At 38.2% G+C, this 16,679-nt stretch overlaps 1 protein-coding gene across 1 annotated transcript in view; it reads left to right on the top strand.

The window, feature by feature from the left end:
* shv (DnaJ heat shock protein family member shriveled) overlaps positions 1-16,679 on the top strand; it is a 124,590-nt gene that overhangs the window by 22,543 nt on the left and 85,368 nt on the right. Inside the window, exons 3-4 of the mRNA XM_090395097.1 lie at positions 5,473-5,585; positions 12,667-12,807. Coding sequence (XP_090251223.1) covers positions 5,473-5,585; positions 12,667-12,807 — 254 coding nt within the window. The remainder of the gene's footprint in view (positions 1-5,472; positions 5,586-12,666; positions 12,808-16,679) is intronic.

Here is a 16,679-nt window from a genome sequence, read left to right as displayed (position 1 = left end):
GTCCTTGAACTCCCTGGAGGTGTCAAATAATAATAATAAAACAATTTGAAAATATTTTTCGCACAATCGAGGTTTTTAAGTGGCAGTGCTTAGATGCTGACCCTGATGAAGAGAGAAGCAGTAGAAGAGGCAATAGGGCCATACCATCAGTTGTATGAAAAAAAGAAACAGAATACCTGCCAAACTACGTAAGTAGAATAAAAAAAAAGTTTATATTCTGAATATGTTTTATTGTCTTTCAGCTTCATGGTTTTTCTTTAACTAGGCCCTAATTCTTTTATTAAAAAAGTAAGGGTCAAAAAAGAAATTTGAGGAATGAATTGTACTTTTTACCATAGGTTATTATATTCGTGTAATGCATCTGTTTTAAAAAGCGCATTAATTGAGGGATTGCTGTATAAATCAAGTGGATATTAAATCCAGAATTATTTCAAAACCAAATGCAGAAACTATAAAAGTTCCATACAAATTTGACCAGAGAGCTTACGGGTGCTCTCTGGAACTGAAACATAGTGTTCTTTGGAATATACTGTACATGGAAATAATGTAGGATGCCATTAAAAAAAATAGCTTTGTAAAATGTTTTAAATCGGTAACTAAATTATTTCATCGTGGTGAATGATTGTTTAAAATAGTTAGCCATATAAAATGTACAAATAGAAAAGATTTAAAATTTGTAGCATTTATTTTTAAGATATATATAGGCGCACTAATTGAATTTGGGTATAGAAAAAAAATGATGCACTAATCAGAGATGCATTAATCGAGGGATTGCTGTATAACTTATTGTTAAGACTACTACTTCATTCTTTAGACTACTAACTTCAAATTTAACTATGAAAAAAAATTTAATACTTTTTCATTTAATTTTTGTTTTAATTCTAGAAGTGTTAGCATCAATAAATAGAGCAAGTAGTTACAAATCTCAACAAATGTATTCCAATCTGTGAATATTGCAAGTTAAATATTTGAGAACCATACCCTGATACATTTAATAACAAATCAGCACTTTTAATTGTTAATTATGCCACATAATTAATAGTTGAGATATCAGACAATTATTCTCATAAAAAACTTATTTCCACCCATTATGTTTTTCTATTTTTCTCATGTGGGAAATTGCATTAACCTGCTTAAGTCTTGTTGCGAAGATATTTTACTTTTAAACTTTCATTTACACTCATTTGGTAAAATTATTATTATTATTACGTGATACCTCCAGAGAGTCTAAAGACTCATCAAGGGAGAACACCTGCTCTACAGCTCTCTGTCTCCACCAACTATAACTAACCGCAGCTACACCAACGCAATCTACTGCCCACCACCACCAATGATATTTCCACAGACAATCGCAAACATCCATTCCCACGGCGGGATTCAAACCTGCAGCCCTATGGTTGGAGAGCGGATACACTAATCACTTGGCCAACCAGGCCGGCTGAGTGATTAGCGTTTTCATCCAAATAAGGATAAAAACAATAATTTCATATCAAATATAATTTGCTTATGCTTAATGAGTGGTTAAGCTTTTTTTTTTGTAATGTGTGTTTATCCCAATAATTTATATGAAAAGAAACTGGCTATGCAAGTTTCTTTTCATAATCAAAATGACTAATGAGTAGCCATTTTGCTGAAAGCTATCAACCTGGTGTATGCAACATTGCTCTCACTGCTAAATCTTCACTAGATGAAGAAACTCAGGTGTATGAGAAGGTATTATAGCTATTGCACAAACTGAATAAGAATTCAGCAATAGGGACTGATGGGATGTCAGCACGAATACTAAAAGTCTTCAGCTGCAAACTGGCTATTCCTTTGACCAGGCTATATAATTTGGGTCTCAAAACAGGGAAGGTTTTGCAGGAGTGGGAAGAATGTATGATAATCCCATTGCACAAAAGTGGTACAAAGACCAGCATGTTCAACTATCGACCTATCAGTATCTCTGGAATGGTGAAGATTTTGGAAAAGTTTGTTAGAGCTAGCATCAGTACAGTAACGAGGCTATGAAGTGCCTATGGCAGGTGTCTAAGTTGTGCACCCCTAACCCAAAAATGACAAAAATTTTGAAAAATTTAAATGTAACAAGTTAAATTTTACTAAATGCAATATGTTAAATACTTTTAACCCTATCAAAATGAGTTGCAGTGTTTTGCAGAATTTGTGTGTCGAAATTTAAAAATGCAATATAAAATAGCGGACTAAAAATCTATTTATTTATTTTTATTTTTTATGTTTTGCACCCCAAACCTAGTTGCTCCCATGGCAGGTGCCTCTTTTGCCTTGCCCTCGTTATCGCACTGGCTAGCATTCAGAAATGGGTTGGCATAGAATTTCTACTTCGTAGTGAACAGCATAGTTTACTAAGGGATGGTCACATTTGAGGGAATACCCATTCTCACTTGCTCACATTCTATAATGCTGCCACTGAGTTAGACAAAGGAAAATGGATACACCATGATACTTTTGGATTTTTCCAAGGCTTTGGATAGAATACAGCATGGAAAACTGTTGCATAAATTGGAGAATATCGGATTCGATTATAAAATATTAGCATGGATAAGAGGATGGCTGACTGACAGATATCAAAAAATGGCATATGGGAGGATGTGAGTCTGTAAGATTTAAGGTAACTGGTGGTGTATCACAAGGATCAGTCCTTGGTCCATTGTTATTCAATGTATTATTATTACTTTTATTTATTATTAGTTTATTATTTGTATGATTAGATATCCATTATCATATATTGGGATTATGCTCTGGAAGAAACTGACCAGGCTTGTGATCTTGGAATTCTAGTAGATAAGAAGTTGAAGTTCAAGAACCATGTAGCAAAAATTACAAATACAACTCAGAGGATAATTGTAATGCTGAGTTTTTGTCTTGAGCAGGATAAAATTGAATTTCATATTAAAAAGAATAACATGTAAGAAATTTTTAAAGCGAATAAAAGTTGAGCAGCTCTCAGATGTGAACTGTAGACTAAAATACAGAAAGATTATTGAAAAGAAAATGAAAGAGTTTGAGAACAGGAATCAAACCTTGGAGATTTCAGTGGCAAACTCTGAAGAAAACATTGATTGATTCTGCCAGAGAGGCATGTGGTGAGGTTGTGTGCAAGGATAAAAAAATCAGAACTCCCTGGTGGAGGAAGTTAAAGAGGCAGTGAAGGAAAAGAAGAAAGCATATCAAAAGTTCCTGACAAATAAGTCAGCTTTTACTCTTACAGAATACAGAGACAAATGTAAGAAAGCTAAACACTGTGTAAAACTAGTTAAACAAAAGTCATGGGAAGACTTTGGCAAGAATATAGAAAATAAATATCAAGAAGGTGGCAAAATATTCTGGTTGTTGAAGAAGCTTAGGAATGGAGAAAAGAGTGCTATAAAAGGAGTTAAAGATGACATAAAGGTGACATGAAAACAGGAGAAAAAGATATCCTTGAAGTATGGAGTAATTACTTTGAAAAACTGCTAAATGAAACCAGCAGTGATGACAGCACAGTGATAAAATACACTGACCAGGCATGCAGTCAGGAATACATATCCATACTTGAAGTAGAAAAAGCCATCAAAGGCTTGAAATGGCAGCAGGAGTAGATGATATTCGACCAGAAATGCTGAAGTATGGAGGTATAAAAGTCTTACAGTGGCTGCACTGCATAGTTCAGAAAGCCTGGACAGAGGGACAAATTCCCGATGATTGGGGTAGAGCTCTCATAGTATCCATATATAAAAAGGGAAATAAAACTGAATGTGAGAATTACAGAGGTATTTCCCTACTGAGTGTTCCTGGCAAGATCTATGCAAGTATACTTGAGAAACGGTTGAGAAGAATTGTGGAAGAAAAGCTTGGTGAAGAACAAGCTGGATTCAGGCCAAATAGATAGTCGAGAAAGCATGGGAATATATCAAAGATCTGTATTTAAGTTTTGTCGATCTGGAAAAGGCATATGACAAGATGCCAAGAGAGAAGCTATTCAATATGCTTCAGTTATATGGTGTCAATGGGGCATTATATCAAGCAATACTTAGTCTTTATTTGAGTTGTAAGTCAGCAGTTAGAATTGAAGGAAGTACAGGAAGACGGTTTAATGTTAAATCTGGTGTGAGACAAGGATGTACATTATCCCCTCTGTTATTCATTATCTATATGGATCACATTATGAAGGAAAGTGGTATTAAACCTGATATCAAAATTGGAGATGTTAATGTCAGCTCTTTGCTTTGCGGATGATGTTATACTTCTAAATAAATCCGCTACAAGTCTGCAAGATTCTCTGACTAAATTGAATAGCTGTTGTAATAGGTATGGAATGAAGGTCAGCAATAAAAAGACAAAGACAATGAAAATAGGCAGAATCATTGAAAATGTCAACTGTGTTGTGAATGGAGAACCTGTGGAACAAGTAAAACATTTCAGCTATTTAGGCACGATTTTTACTGAAGATGGTAAATTAAATATAGAAATAGACAACAGAATCAGCAAAGCTGGTATGGTGGGAAGTCAATTGAATAAATTCATATGGAATAAGAGAGAAATTAGTCGGAACACTAAATTAGCTGTATACAAGACAGTGTTCAAACCAGTTTTAACTTATGGATCTGAGAGCTGGGTCAGAAGTAAAACACTTGACCAAAGACTAGAGACCACAGATATGAGAGTCCTGAGAAAGATTAGAGGCGTGAACAGATGGCATCAATGGCAATATCATATTAAAAATGAGGATGTTAGGAAAGAACTTGACATTGTCAGCCTCCAGGAATGCATTAGCAGAGCTAATCTCAGGTGGTGTGGTCACTTAAATAGAATGGGAGAGGAAAGATTAGCAAAACAAGTGTTCTCTGCCAGGTTGGCAGGAAAATGACCCAGGGGAAGACCAAGATATAGGTGGATTGATACGGTAGAAAGTGCCTTAGACGATAGAAATATAAGATCTGATAATGTTGGAGTCTTGACAAGTAACAGACTGATTTGGAGGAAAATTGTAGATAGGAAGTTAGTAATGATGTAATTTTTTCATGTAGTACTTTCATATCCTGTACACCCCTTGAGGGTACATGGCACGAATTTGATGATGATGATGACCAGTATGTTACTAATCGTCAATAAATATGTAATCAATCAAGAAAAAAACAATTTGCTGATGATTGATTCAAGTAATGAATCAATCATCAGTTTTAATTGTTTTAATGTCTAAACAATTGCTAACATTTGAAGATTCTTGGAGTTGATTTTTGTTCAGTTTTAAAGCATCCCTCTGTTCTCGCTAGGCGTCCAGAAACACATGTAGCTAGAAAGTCAAAATTTCAAATGAGGTATCCATTCTTCTGACCTTCATTCATGGGTCATTTTAATTTATCACTACTTGCTAACTGTAATAAATTAAAATGTATTATAATTTTAAAAACATTTTTAAAAATTTAATTAAGTGGCTATTACACATCCTTCTGTATTGTTGCTAATTTTTAGGTGCTCTCAGATCCAGATAAAAGAAAAACTTATGATCAGTATGGAGAAGAAGGACTTAAAAATGATGTTTTTGGAAGTGGAGGAGATCCATTTGCAAGGTTGTGTTTTGTTTTGTATAAACTTCATAAATTTATATACACCAGTTTTCCGTGTTTCTAAAGATGCATGCATTCTAGTCAAGATTGCTGAATTATGAGATAAGCGCTGTACATTGTTCTGTATAACTTTTGTTAACACCATATAAATTTAAGGTTTTAGACAGTTTTTCACTTAGCTCTTTATGCATATTCATTTTTCAGAATCCACAAAGCTTAGATATCCTATAGTAAACATGTTATCTTGGCAATGCTTATTCCGTCGAAATCCATCTTATTCTTGACAAATTTTCCTTAAACAAACGTTTCTTAGCCTCTTCTCAAGTATACTTTTAAATATATGTTTTCTCGAACATTTATTATGAATTGTTGAGCAATTTCTTTAGTATTCACTAAAGAAATTCCTCTACAGTTGTCACATTCAAGATTATTAGCTTATAAAATATAACCACTGGAGAAAAAAAAATATCATCATACTTCAGTGTGCAGGTTGATTTATCTGCCCTAACTATCCTCTCACATTTCAGGTTGCTAATGGCTTTTTCTCTCTCTCTCTCACACTTATCACTCGATTACATTCTTCATGATTTTTTTTTTTACCGTTACATTTGAGACTTAAGCTAATCATATATTGTACTCTGTGTTTGGTTGAAAAACTACATAGACATTTAGTTTAAAAAAATAAAAAAAAATTTAAAAAATAAAACCCTAAATCATAAATGACTTCACACCACCCTTGACACTACTTTTCTGTGGCCTAGCTTACAAAAGATGTGCGAGACTGATCGTTACAAAATGAGTTTTTAAAATTTGGTAAAGTGTTCAAGCCAGATAACTCATTCCCTGGCTTAGAACATTTTACCAATCTTTTCAAAAAAAAAAAAAAAAAAAATCATTAAAGACATCTCCCATATAGAAAACATGGACGTGGTTCAGAATTTTCTGAATTAGTTTTTCCACCAGACATATTAGCAAGTTTAGATGTTAATTTCTTTATTTACTTCTTGTAGAAGTTTGCAGCCTCATGAAAAATCTGTTTTTTTTTTTTTTTTTTTTTTTTCCCTCCCATATCCTCTTTCTTCTTCTTCTTCTGCAGCTTCTCCCACTTAAGTGGGGTCACTGTTTGTTATGAGTCTCCTCCACACCTTCCTGTCTTGGGTTGTCACCACATCCAAGTTCTTCATCTTCAAGTCCTCTTCTACCAGCTCCCTCCATCTCTTCTTTGGCCGCCCACACTTCCGCCTTCCTTGCACATCCATCTACATGACCCTTCTTCCCACATATTCGTCCTCCCTCCTCATCACATGACCAAACCATCTCAACCTTGCCTCCTGTATTTTCGCTCCTAAGTTCGTAACTTTCACTGTTCCCCTGACATAGTCATTTCTCAGATGATCCTTTCTGGTCACACCGCACATCCACCTAAGCATTCTCATCTCTGATACTTCCATCCTGCTAATGTTATTTTTCCTCAGGGCCACAGTTTCTATAGCATATGTCATAGCTGGCCTCACTACTGTTCTATAGATTTTGCCTTTCAGATTGATCGGCACCCTCTTATCGCATAACACTCCAGCCATCTCCCTCCAGTTCCTCCAACCTGCTTGTATCCTGCATCCCACTTCCTTCTCACCTCCTCCATCTTCTTCCACTGTTGAACCTAAGTATCTCAAGTACCTCACCTTCCTGATGACATTTCCTTCCAGCTCCAGGTCTGTCTCCTGGCCACCGCCCACTGCGCAACACATATACTCTGTCTTACTTCTGCTCAATCTCATACCTCTCTCTTCCAGTACTTTTCTCCATCTTTCCAGTTTAGTTTCCGCTTCTTCTCTTGAATCTACACACAGCAAGATGTCATCTGCATACAACATTGTCCAAGGTGCATCTTCTATCACCTCCTCTGTTACCACCTCCATCACAATATTAAACAGAAACGGACTTAATGCTGACCCTTGATGCAAGCCAACTGTTACTTGAAAACTTTCTGTCTGTCCCAAACAGGTCCGAACACTTGTCTTCACATTTCTGTACATTTCCTGCACCAACCTGACATATTTCTCCGGCACCTTCTTCTCCCTCAGACACCTCCAGACTTCTTGCCTTGGCATTCTATCGTATGCTTTCTCCAGATCAATAAATACCAGGTGTAGCTCCCTTTGTTTCTCTCGATATTTTTCTATCATCTGTCGTAACCCAAAGATAGCATCTGTTGTTGATCTACCAGGCATGAAGCCAAATTGTTCCTTTGCAATCTCCACCTCCTCCCTCAATCTACCATCAAGAACCCTTTCTAGGATCTTCATTGTGTGGGACATCAACTTTATTCCTCTGTAATTTTTACAGTCTTGTGCATCCCCTTTACCCTTGTAGATGGGAACAAGATTACTCTCCCTCCATTCCTTGGGTATATTTTCCTGTTGGCAAACTTTCATGAACAGGTCCCACAGCAGGTCAATTCCCTCTTCCCCCAGTGCCTTCCATGCCTCCACTGGAATTCTGTCGGGGCCCACCGCTTTTCCATTCCTCATCCTCTTCATGGCCTCCGTCACTTCCATTCTACTGATGTTCTGCACCATCCCCTCAGAAGGCTGCCCATCTCCTCTGTGAGTCCTTGCATTTTCCTCATTCAAAAGTCCCTCAAAGTATATTTTCCATCTGTTTCTTATGTCTACATCCCTCCATAATACTCTTCCTTCAGCATCTTTGATCTGCCTCACATGTAAGATGTCCTTAGCTGCTTTATTTCTACATTTCGCTAGTTGGTAAATTTTTCTCTGTCCTTCCTTTGTTTCTAATTGATCATACAGATCTTGATATGCCATGGCCTTCGCCTGTGCCACAACTCTCTTGGCTTCTTGCTTTCTCTCTTTGTACACCTCTCTGTCCTCTTCCACTCTTGACTCATCCCACTTCTGCTTTGCCTTCCTCTTAGCTGTCACTGCCACTTGTACATCATTATTCCACCACCAACCCTCCTTCTGCTCTCTAATCTTTCCAGATGTCTCACCAAGCACCTCGATTGCACAGCTCAGGATTACTTTTGAATTATGTTTCCACCAATCTTGTACACTTTCCAGTCCATCCGAAATCCTCTCTAACACTCTCTCCCTAAAACGATTCCTCACACTCTCTTCTTTTAAGCGAAACCACTTAATTTTCTTCATCCCATGGCAACCAGAAGTTCTTATCTTCGATCTTATTTTAAAGTCTGCGCACAGCAGTCGGTGTTGTTGTGCTACTTGATCTGTTGGAATTACCTTACAATTTGTCACAACCTTAAGATGTTTTCTTCTAGTCAAAATGTAGTCAATTTGTGAGCTGTTGTTACCACTTCTAAATGTTATCAAATGTTCTTTCCTCTTGAAGAAAAACGAGTTCACAATTGCCAGATCAAATGCTACTCCAAAGTCCACAACCCTCTCTCCTTCCTGGTTCATCATTCCCACTCCGTGGCCACCATGCACCCTTTCACAGTCTCTATTCTGTCTTCCTATGTGCCCATTCAAGTCTCCTCCGACAATCACCATCTCATTTTCTTCCAATTCCCTCATTTCTTCATCTAACACGTTCCAGAACTCATCTTTTTCCTCTGCTGTACAGCCAACTTGCGGGGCATATACACATAATACGACCACCCGCTCTTCTCCAAGACCCAATTTCATTCGCATGATCCTGTCGTTCCTTCTACCCATGTCCAGTACTTCACCCTTCATTCTGCCACACACCACAATTCCTACACCATTTCTTCCCTCGTTATTCGCTCCAGAGTAGAACAATTTATATCCATCTCCCAGTTCCTTTGCCTTTCCCCCTTTCCACCTTGTCTCCTGCACACATAAAATGTCCAACTTCCTCTTCCTCATCATGTCTGCCACCTCTCTTCCCCTTCCAGTCATGCTTCCAACATTCAGTGTTCCCACTCGCAACATCCTCTCCACCTGCTGGGCTCGCTTCTTTAACCGCACCCGCCCTTGATGCGGTAGCCCTCGTCCACTTCTCACAGCTGTAGGGCGATGTGGCTGCGCTTCGCTTAAGGGGTACACCCTAGCCCTTATATAATTTTCTCTTCGACTCATAATCATAGTTTGAGTTGGCACTGAAGTTTTCCGACCGGATGCCCTTCCTGACATCAACCCTCGCATTTATCTGGGCTTGGGACCGGCACCTATTGAGGCTAGCTTGCCTCCTTCGGTGGCTGCATAAGACGAAATGACTTAGCAAGATAGGAAAGACTCACCCCTAGCCCTCAAATACTCTAATAGCATCAGGGGGAAGGAGCAAGGAGAGGAGAAAGAAGCAAAGAAAGAAGAGGAGGGACCAGTCTACAGAATAATATAACAGATATATATTACATGAAGTAAGGCATGGTCCAGCATCAGGTACCTCGGGTTTGCCATGCCCGTACTCACTAAAGTGAGCCCTTGAGAATTCCCATATCCTCTTTATTTTATTTAAATGGAAGGCCAAATATATAGTGTGGCTATGGGTTGTTCATTGTCACCTTCAGTTGCAAATTTTTGGAGAAATTTGAGGAAACATTTCTATATCAAACCAGACAGTTTCATAGTTTGGAAACCTAGTCAGCAACATTTAAATGTGTGTAATTTTCTCAATAGAGGTCATCAAAAGATCAAGTTTACTCTTAAGCTGGAAAGCAACAATAAACTATTTTCTTAAATGTTATGATAACAGAAGGTGGGATAGCTCTAGGAGTCTGAACTTGACAAAATTTACTGCAAAAAAAATTACTTATGTGAGATGAGGGAAAATAGCGAAGAAGGTTGTCTTTAGGAAAGAGTGATGTAGGTGGAATAAAAGAGGAGGAAGAGAAGTTGGTTCAGTAGTTTGAAGTTGGATGGATGCTGACAAGCAGCTGCTCTCTCTCTTTTTTTGCAGTTTTTGAAGAAATTGGAATGTTGGCCAGTTCAGTAAAACATTGTCCATGGAGATACCTATAGAAGAGATAAGGCATAAACAGAACATCTATGAGTGTTAGTGGAGTGATTCTTTGAGGAGGAGGAGAGGGGTAATCAATTAGACAGATTACCCTCTGAATAGCATCAAGCATTCTTGAGGTTTTAAGTGCTTTGCCAAATATATGAACAGTATTCCAGGGTAGAGAGATTTGGTATTTATACAATGTTAGTACTTGTGTGGGTGAGAGATGCACTTGAGTTCCCACTCAAACCACTATCCAGGTACCTGAAGTTTTTGGGAGGCGAAGAAATTATGGCTGAGATGTGTTTATACACCAGGAAAGACTAAAAGTGAAATTAGCAAAAGAAGAGATCTGATCCTGTTTAGAGATCTGGGTGTTTTTAAGAGGAAGTGAAGTAGATCCTTCTTGTGAAAGAGAAGCAGGACTGTTCTGTTACCATTGAAGTTCATTAGATTATCCTTATTCTACTGAAGGTATTAGTTACAGAAGATCTTGAAGTCCATATGGATAGGATTTGATCAGTGAGAATGAGTGAAAGTACTTGAGTATTCTAGCATTATTGAAGAAATCTGCAGAGAGAAAGCATTGACCATGATATAGTGAATAACCAGAAAGGAAGTTGGGAACTCAATTGTGAAGGATAAAAAGTTGACCATAAAATGTACTTTACTGAGTAGGCTCTGTGCAGACCCAGTCAAATGTACTAATAATGTTAAGAGCCTTCCATTTTTATCCAGAACTTTTTAATGAGGTTATGTGAAAAGATCAGGAGATTAACTGTAGGAGAGTGAAATCCATATTGTTAGTTGCTGATTACCTGGTTATCCCTTATTTGGTGAAGTCAGTAGTTTATTAAATTCTCCAACTAGAATTAAAATGTAATAGTTTTATTAGGGAAACTCACCTTATTCCAATACAAGTATTACTCATGATACAGTTTAATGGAATAATTACAACACAAAGAGAAATAAACAGCAGCTTTAATCATTTCAATATTTCATCTGTCACGGAGATATATTCAGGAATACAATAACACATACACAAAAACTAAATAATAGGTAGAAAAAATGATATTAGCCTATATGAAGACTGAAGTCTTATGAAGGGCGCTCTCTATGGGTGCTGTTGGCTAGCCTTAGATCTTGTGTGGGAGGCATATGAATTAGTTTCCTAAGTTTTGGGAAGTTTAATACAACCATATTTATTAAGATTAGGCTGATTTTTTTAAAAATCTGTTACTGATTCTAAAAAAGATTTTCAAGTTTGTATTTACTGTGGAGCATGATAATTTTCTTCCATCTGAGTGGTATCCAAGGCATGATCTCCTAGATCTGACTGACTATAGTTGTGGTGACATTGGATATATATTTTGTATTCTTCTAGCCAGATGTTAGCAGATCTCCCAGTTTGAACCATAATATGATAAGTTGTAAGAGCAATGAACCTTGAAACACCTTGAATAGAGAAGGAAGTTAATCCTTAGGAGAGAGAACCATGTGGGAAAGGCTTATGTGTTCATTGCACATGTTGATTGGATTTTAACGGTATAGATGCGAACATAGATTGATAAGAAAATAACTATTTATTGACTTACTTGCTAATATTTTGCTGGTATTCTATCCGGCATCTTCAGAGTATTGTCAGACAGGGAGATGGTGGGGGGGGGGGGGGGTGGGGGGGGGGGGGGGTGGGGGGGGGGGGGGGTGGGGGGGGGGGGGGGTGGGGGGGGGGGGGGGTGGGGGGGGGGGGGGGTGGGGGGGGGGGGGGGTGGGGGGGGGGGGGGGTGGGGGGGGGGGGGGGTGGGGGGGGGGGGGGGTGGGGGGGGGGGGGGGTGGGGGGGGGGGGGGGTGGGGGGGGGGGGGGGTGGGGGGGGGGGGGGGTGGGGGGGGGGGGGGGTGGGGGGGGGGGGGGGTGGGGGGGGGGGGGGGTGGGGGGGGGGGGGGGTGGGGGGGGGGGGGGGTGGGGGGGGGGGGGGGTGGGGGGGGGGGGGGGTGGGGGGGGGGGGGGGTGGGGGGGGGGGGGGGTGGGGGGGGGGGGGGGTGGGGGGGGGGGGGGGTGGGGGGGGGGGGGGGTGGGGGGGGGGGGGGGTGGGGGGGGGGGGGGGTGGGGGGGGGGGGGGGTGGGGGGGGGGGGGGGTGGGGGGGGGGGGGGGTAGGTTGTCCGAAATAAGCCTACAGTTAGGCCAGCTAAAGGCACCAGACAGTGTAACTGCAGGCAGGAAATGGTAACAAGACAGTTGGGTCCTGGAAGATTTCAAATGATGCAGCAAAGTGTATGTGATGAATGTCCTAATGTAAGGTAAATTTACACTTAAATGTCAGTTGGTTTAAATATATTCTTTAGCTCAGCTTTGAGCAAACTTATACATAAGGTCCAATTTAAAAAAAAAAAAAAAAAGTTTAGTTTGTATGTTATAAATTTGTACTATGTTGTAAAATTTTAAGATATGTTATTTAATAAGTATTACTTAATAAACTAAATGGAAGAAGATAATCAGCAAGAGTGCATATTCCAAGTGAGCAAATCAGTCTACATACAAAAATCATAGATCACGATACTATTAATTCACAAAAGAATAAAGTTCACAAATTACTGAAGAAAGTCACTTCCTGGCCTAAAGAAACTGAATAAACTGAAGCTTTTTCATGTAAAGCCACCCAGAATATATGAAATGCCAAAATTTCACAAACAAGATACACCCCTATGCCTGATTGTGGATAGCATAATGAGTCCTACATGCAAACTTGCTTAACATTTTGCTAAATTGCTATTCTTCCTAACAGGTCTCATTTGTAAAAAAAAATTCTGTTAAACTTTAAAAGATGGTCTTTTAATGTACTTTTCATGTTCAGACATAATGATTAATTTAAATATTACTTTTTGTAATATTGAAATTACAAAAACTAGTTATTTCAAATGGCAAGAGAAGATTTGCAAACAACTAGATGAGGCAGCCATGGGTTCCGCTCTTTCGCACCTTCAGCTAATTTCTACATAGAGCATGTAGAGAACTAAGCAATCAATACAGCCACTCTCAAACCAATGTTTTGGCTGTACTATGTTGATGTTTGCTAATCCACTTTACAATAGAACAGCAATCTAATGACTGTCTGTCTTACCTAGATATATCAGTTACATGCCTTCCTAATGGTTCATTATCTTTTCTGTTTATAGAAAACCTGCATATGCATACACTGGTAGATATTTCCACAATTACACCATCATCCAGTATAGTATCCTAAAAACACTAACTCACAGAACTAAAACTATCTGTTTTCCAATGATAATGCTCTTACCACTGAACTCTCTAACTCTCACCACACTTCAGTCAATGGCTGTAATCCCCAAAAAATAGATAAAATATTAAATGTCCCCCTCAAATTCCCATAGTCACCTAATACATGAGACCATGGCAAAACTGCTACATCCAATACATCAGAAAAAGATATCCAGAGTGCTTAATAAATATCATCTCCTCACCACATTTAAACTATATATCAAATTGGCAGTCCTCATCCATTCATGTAAGGACAAGCACTTTCCTCTATCACATCCTGGAGTGTATGAAATATCCTGTGCTTGTGATGTGACATACTCTATGGACAGTCAGAGAATTGCTGACATCCACCTCAGAGAACTTAAAAAATACATTCTGTACAATCATTACGGCAAGTCAAGACTAGCACACCATGCCTTGAAGATACCCCATCACACTGGATCAAATGGAAAAAACAAAAGTGCTACAACAGAAGTCATAAGTCAGACTGTTTTGGAATCGCAGCCACATTAAAACATTCCCCAAACCTCAAGTATGACTGTATCATTTGACCCAAAATCTGGGAAACAGTCATTTTAAAATCGAATTAATACTTGATAAATTTCTTTTTCTCCAATAATAGATGGTACCAATTAGGACTTAAGTGTCTTGTGTCGTCTGTTACAATTTTTAAACTGGTCCCACTATTAAAAATTGTAACAGACTACATAAGAAACTTAAGTCCTAATATTATTTTCTTATTATTCTTGTGTTGTGTATTAAAACCATTAAAATAAACTTCTGAATTTGTACTTCTAATGCTTATATTGTTCTAAGTAAGTGTCTTCTTATCATTCTGAGCACACTTGTGTCAAAAAAGAGATCAGAGGAAGCCTTTCAGATCTGAATTTAGTCTCTTTTTGGTCCAGATAATTTCCCCAGCACTGAATGTTTTGTACTCTGGCTTGACTTCTATTGTGTTTTTCACATTACTATTCCACTGATATTTATCTTGTAATTTGGAAATTATCCTGAATTATTTCTAAAATGTTTGCCATCATTGTCTTTTCTAAGATAATGGAGAAATTACATTAATATCTTCCATACTGTTTTAAAACTTGAGTAACAGATGTTGGAAGTTTTTTCCCACTTGGTTAGACTGTAATAAATTTAGTTTAATCCTTGATCCAAGTATAAGCAAACAATCAGGCACAAACTTTGTTTGCTTACACTTTGTTAGATCGTGAATGAGGCCTGCCTTTACTAGACAGACACTCATTCGTGATATAACAATGAAAGGAGCTTTAAACCAGAGAAAATACCTGTACTGCTGGTCAAAATTGTATTGGAAAGAAATAAAGAAGGGGGATAAAGTAAAGTGTAATATAATTGTATATTGAGTGTGTATCTAATTATTAAGTGTATATCCATTTACTTAATGAAAGGAATGGTATGTGTAAGCTACAGCAAACAAAGAAAACGTGATGACTAAGAGCCTAAAGGGCATGACCTTGACAAGCCCATATTGGAACCTTGCAAGCAAGGATTAGCTAATTCTCTGAGAGGAGCTCTCTCATGGGTTAGCAATGAAGCAATTTGATGCGACCGTAAATGTAAGCTCCTTGAAAGAAAAAGGTGAATGATCGAAAGAAGCAGAGGGGAAAAAAAAAAGGCGGGGGACAGAGAGTGAGGGACACGAGGTGAGAAAACAGGGAAAGAAAAGGAGGTAGGAAGTGAGGATGATCTCTGACTAGAAAGGGAAAGCTCAGGTCTAAGTGAAACCCGAACCGTGATGTTTCCCCTCGAAGAATCCAGAAATCCCAGACAAGCACCTCAGATGTTCCCAGCTAACTGCGAAATTTCAGTGCGCGTGAATCCATGAGACGGGAAGAAAAATAATCTGCAGTGTGAACAAGGATCCAACCAGGATGCACACGTGACTTGCACACACATGGTGATTCAGTGAAACAGTGAGCAGCCAGAAACAGTAAGGCAATTTTATCCTTTCTAAAGTTAAGTGAGAGCACTGAAGGAAAACAAGTTAAGCAGTGTCGCTAAAAGGAAAACTGAAACTAATTTATTTGTTAGAGTAACTTTAGGAACATTAGACTGGTAGTCCAAAGAGCCATGTCAAGTGATTCTTGCTCAATCTAGTATGCAAATGTTAACTTAGCCTCTTTTTCCTGAGATTTTGTCTAGATAAATTTGTATTAATTGCCCAAGTGCATGCCCTTCTTAGGGAATGATAAATGTGTTAATTTGTGAGATTTTCATGTGATATTGTTTGAATGTGGTTTAATCTAATTAAGATAACAGAAGAATTGATTGTTTCATGTTTAATGTAATTTTATTAGTGTAAAATAAAACTTTATGATTTGTCATTTGAAATCCTGGTATTAAATTTGTGTTTGAGACTGACATTTACCACTCACTAAACCACGAACCGTGATAGAGGGGAAAGAAAGATATAAAAAAATAGAAAGAGAAGGGGGCCACGACCCCCGAACATATCTAAGGTATAATAACTCTAACTGGCGCAGTATAAATATAAATTTGTTAGGGTTTGTTACCCAGGGAAAACCTTACAATCCCTGACCACAAAGAAAGTAGTTATAAGACACATTCAAAATTAAGTAATATTAACACCCCAAAGTACGATCTAACAACTTGGATAAAGGATTAAACTAAATTTATTGAGTAATAGATGATTGCTGAACTTGATTCTAGAACTGTTAATCTTTTTGCACATATCTCCCACATTTCAACAATGATAAGAAAAAAAGGAATTATTGCATGTAATTGAAACAGTTCTAAAATTCCATCAAAAAAAAAAAAAGAGTATAATTTCCACATCCACTATACCAACATTTGCAGCATAAACACAAATAGTTATATACATCACCAGTGACATATT

This window comes from Typopeltis vanoorti, chromosome 7 (genome assembly GCF_054136105.1).
Source record: "Typopeltis vanoorti isolate ZY-2024b chromosome 7, IOZ_Tvanoo_1.0, whole genome shotgun sequence".
Taxonomy (NCBI): domain Eukaryota; kingdom Metazoa; phylum Arthropoda; class Arachnida; order Uropygi; family Thelyphonidae; genus Typopeltis; species Typopeltis vanoorti.
The sequence above is the reverse complement of the archived record's forward strand: the minus strand, read 5'-3'. Positions and strand labels throughout refer to the sequence as shown.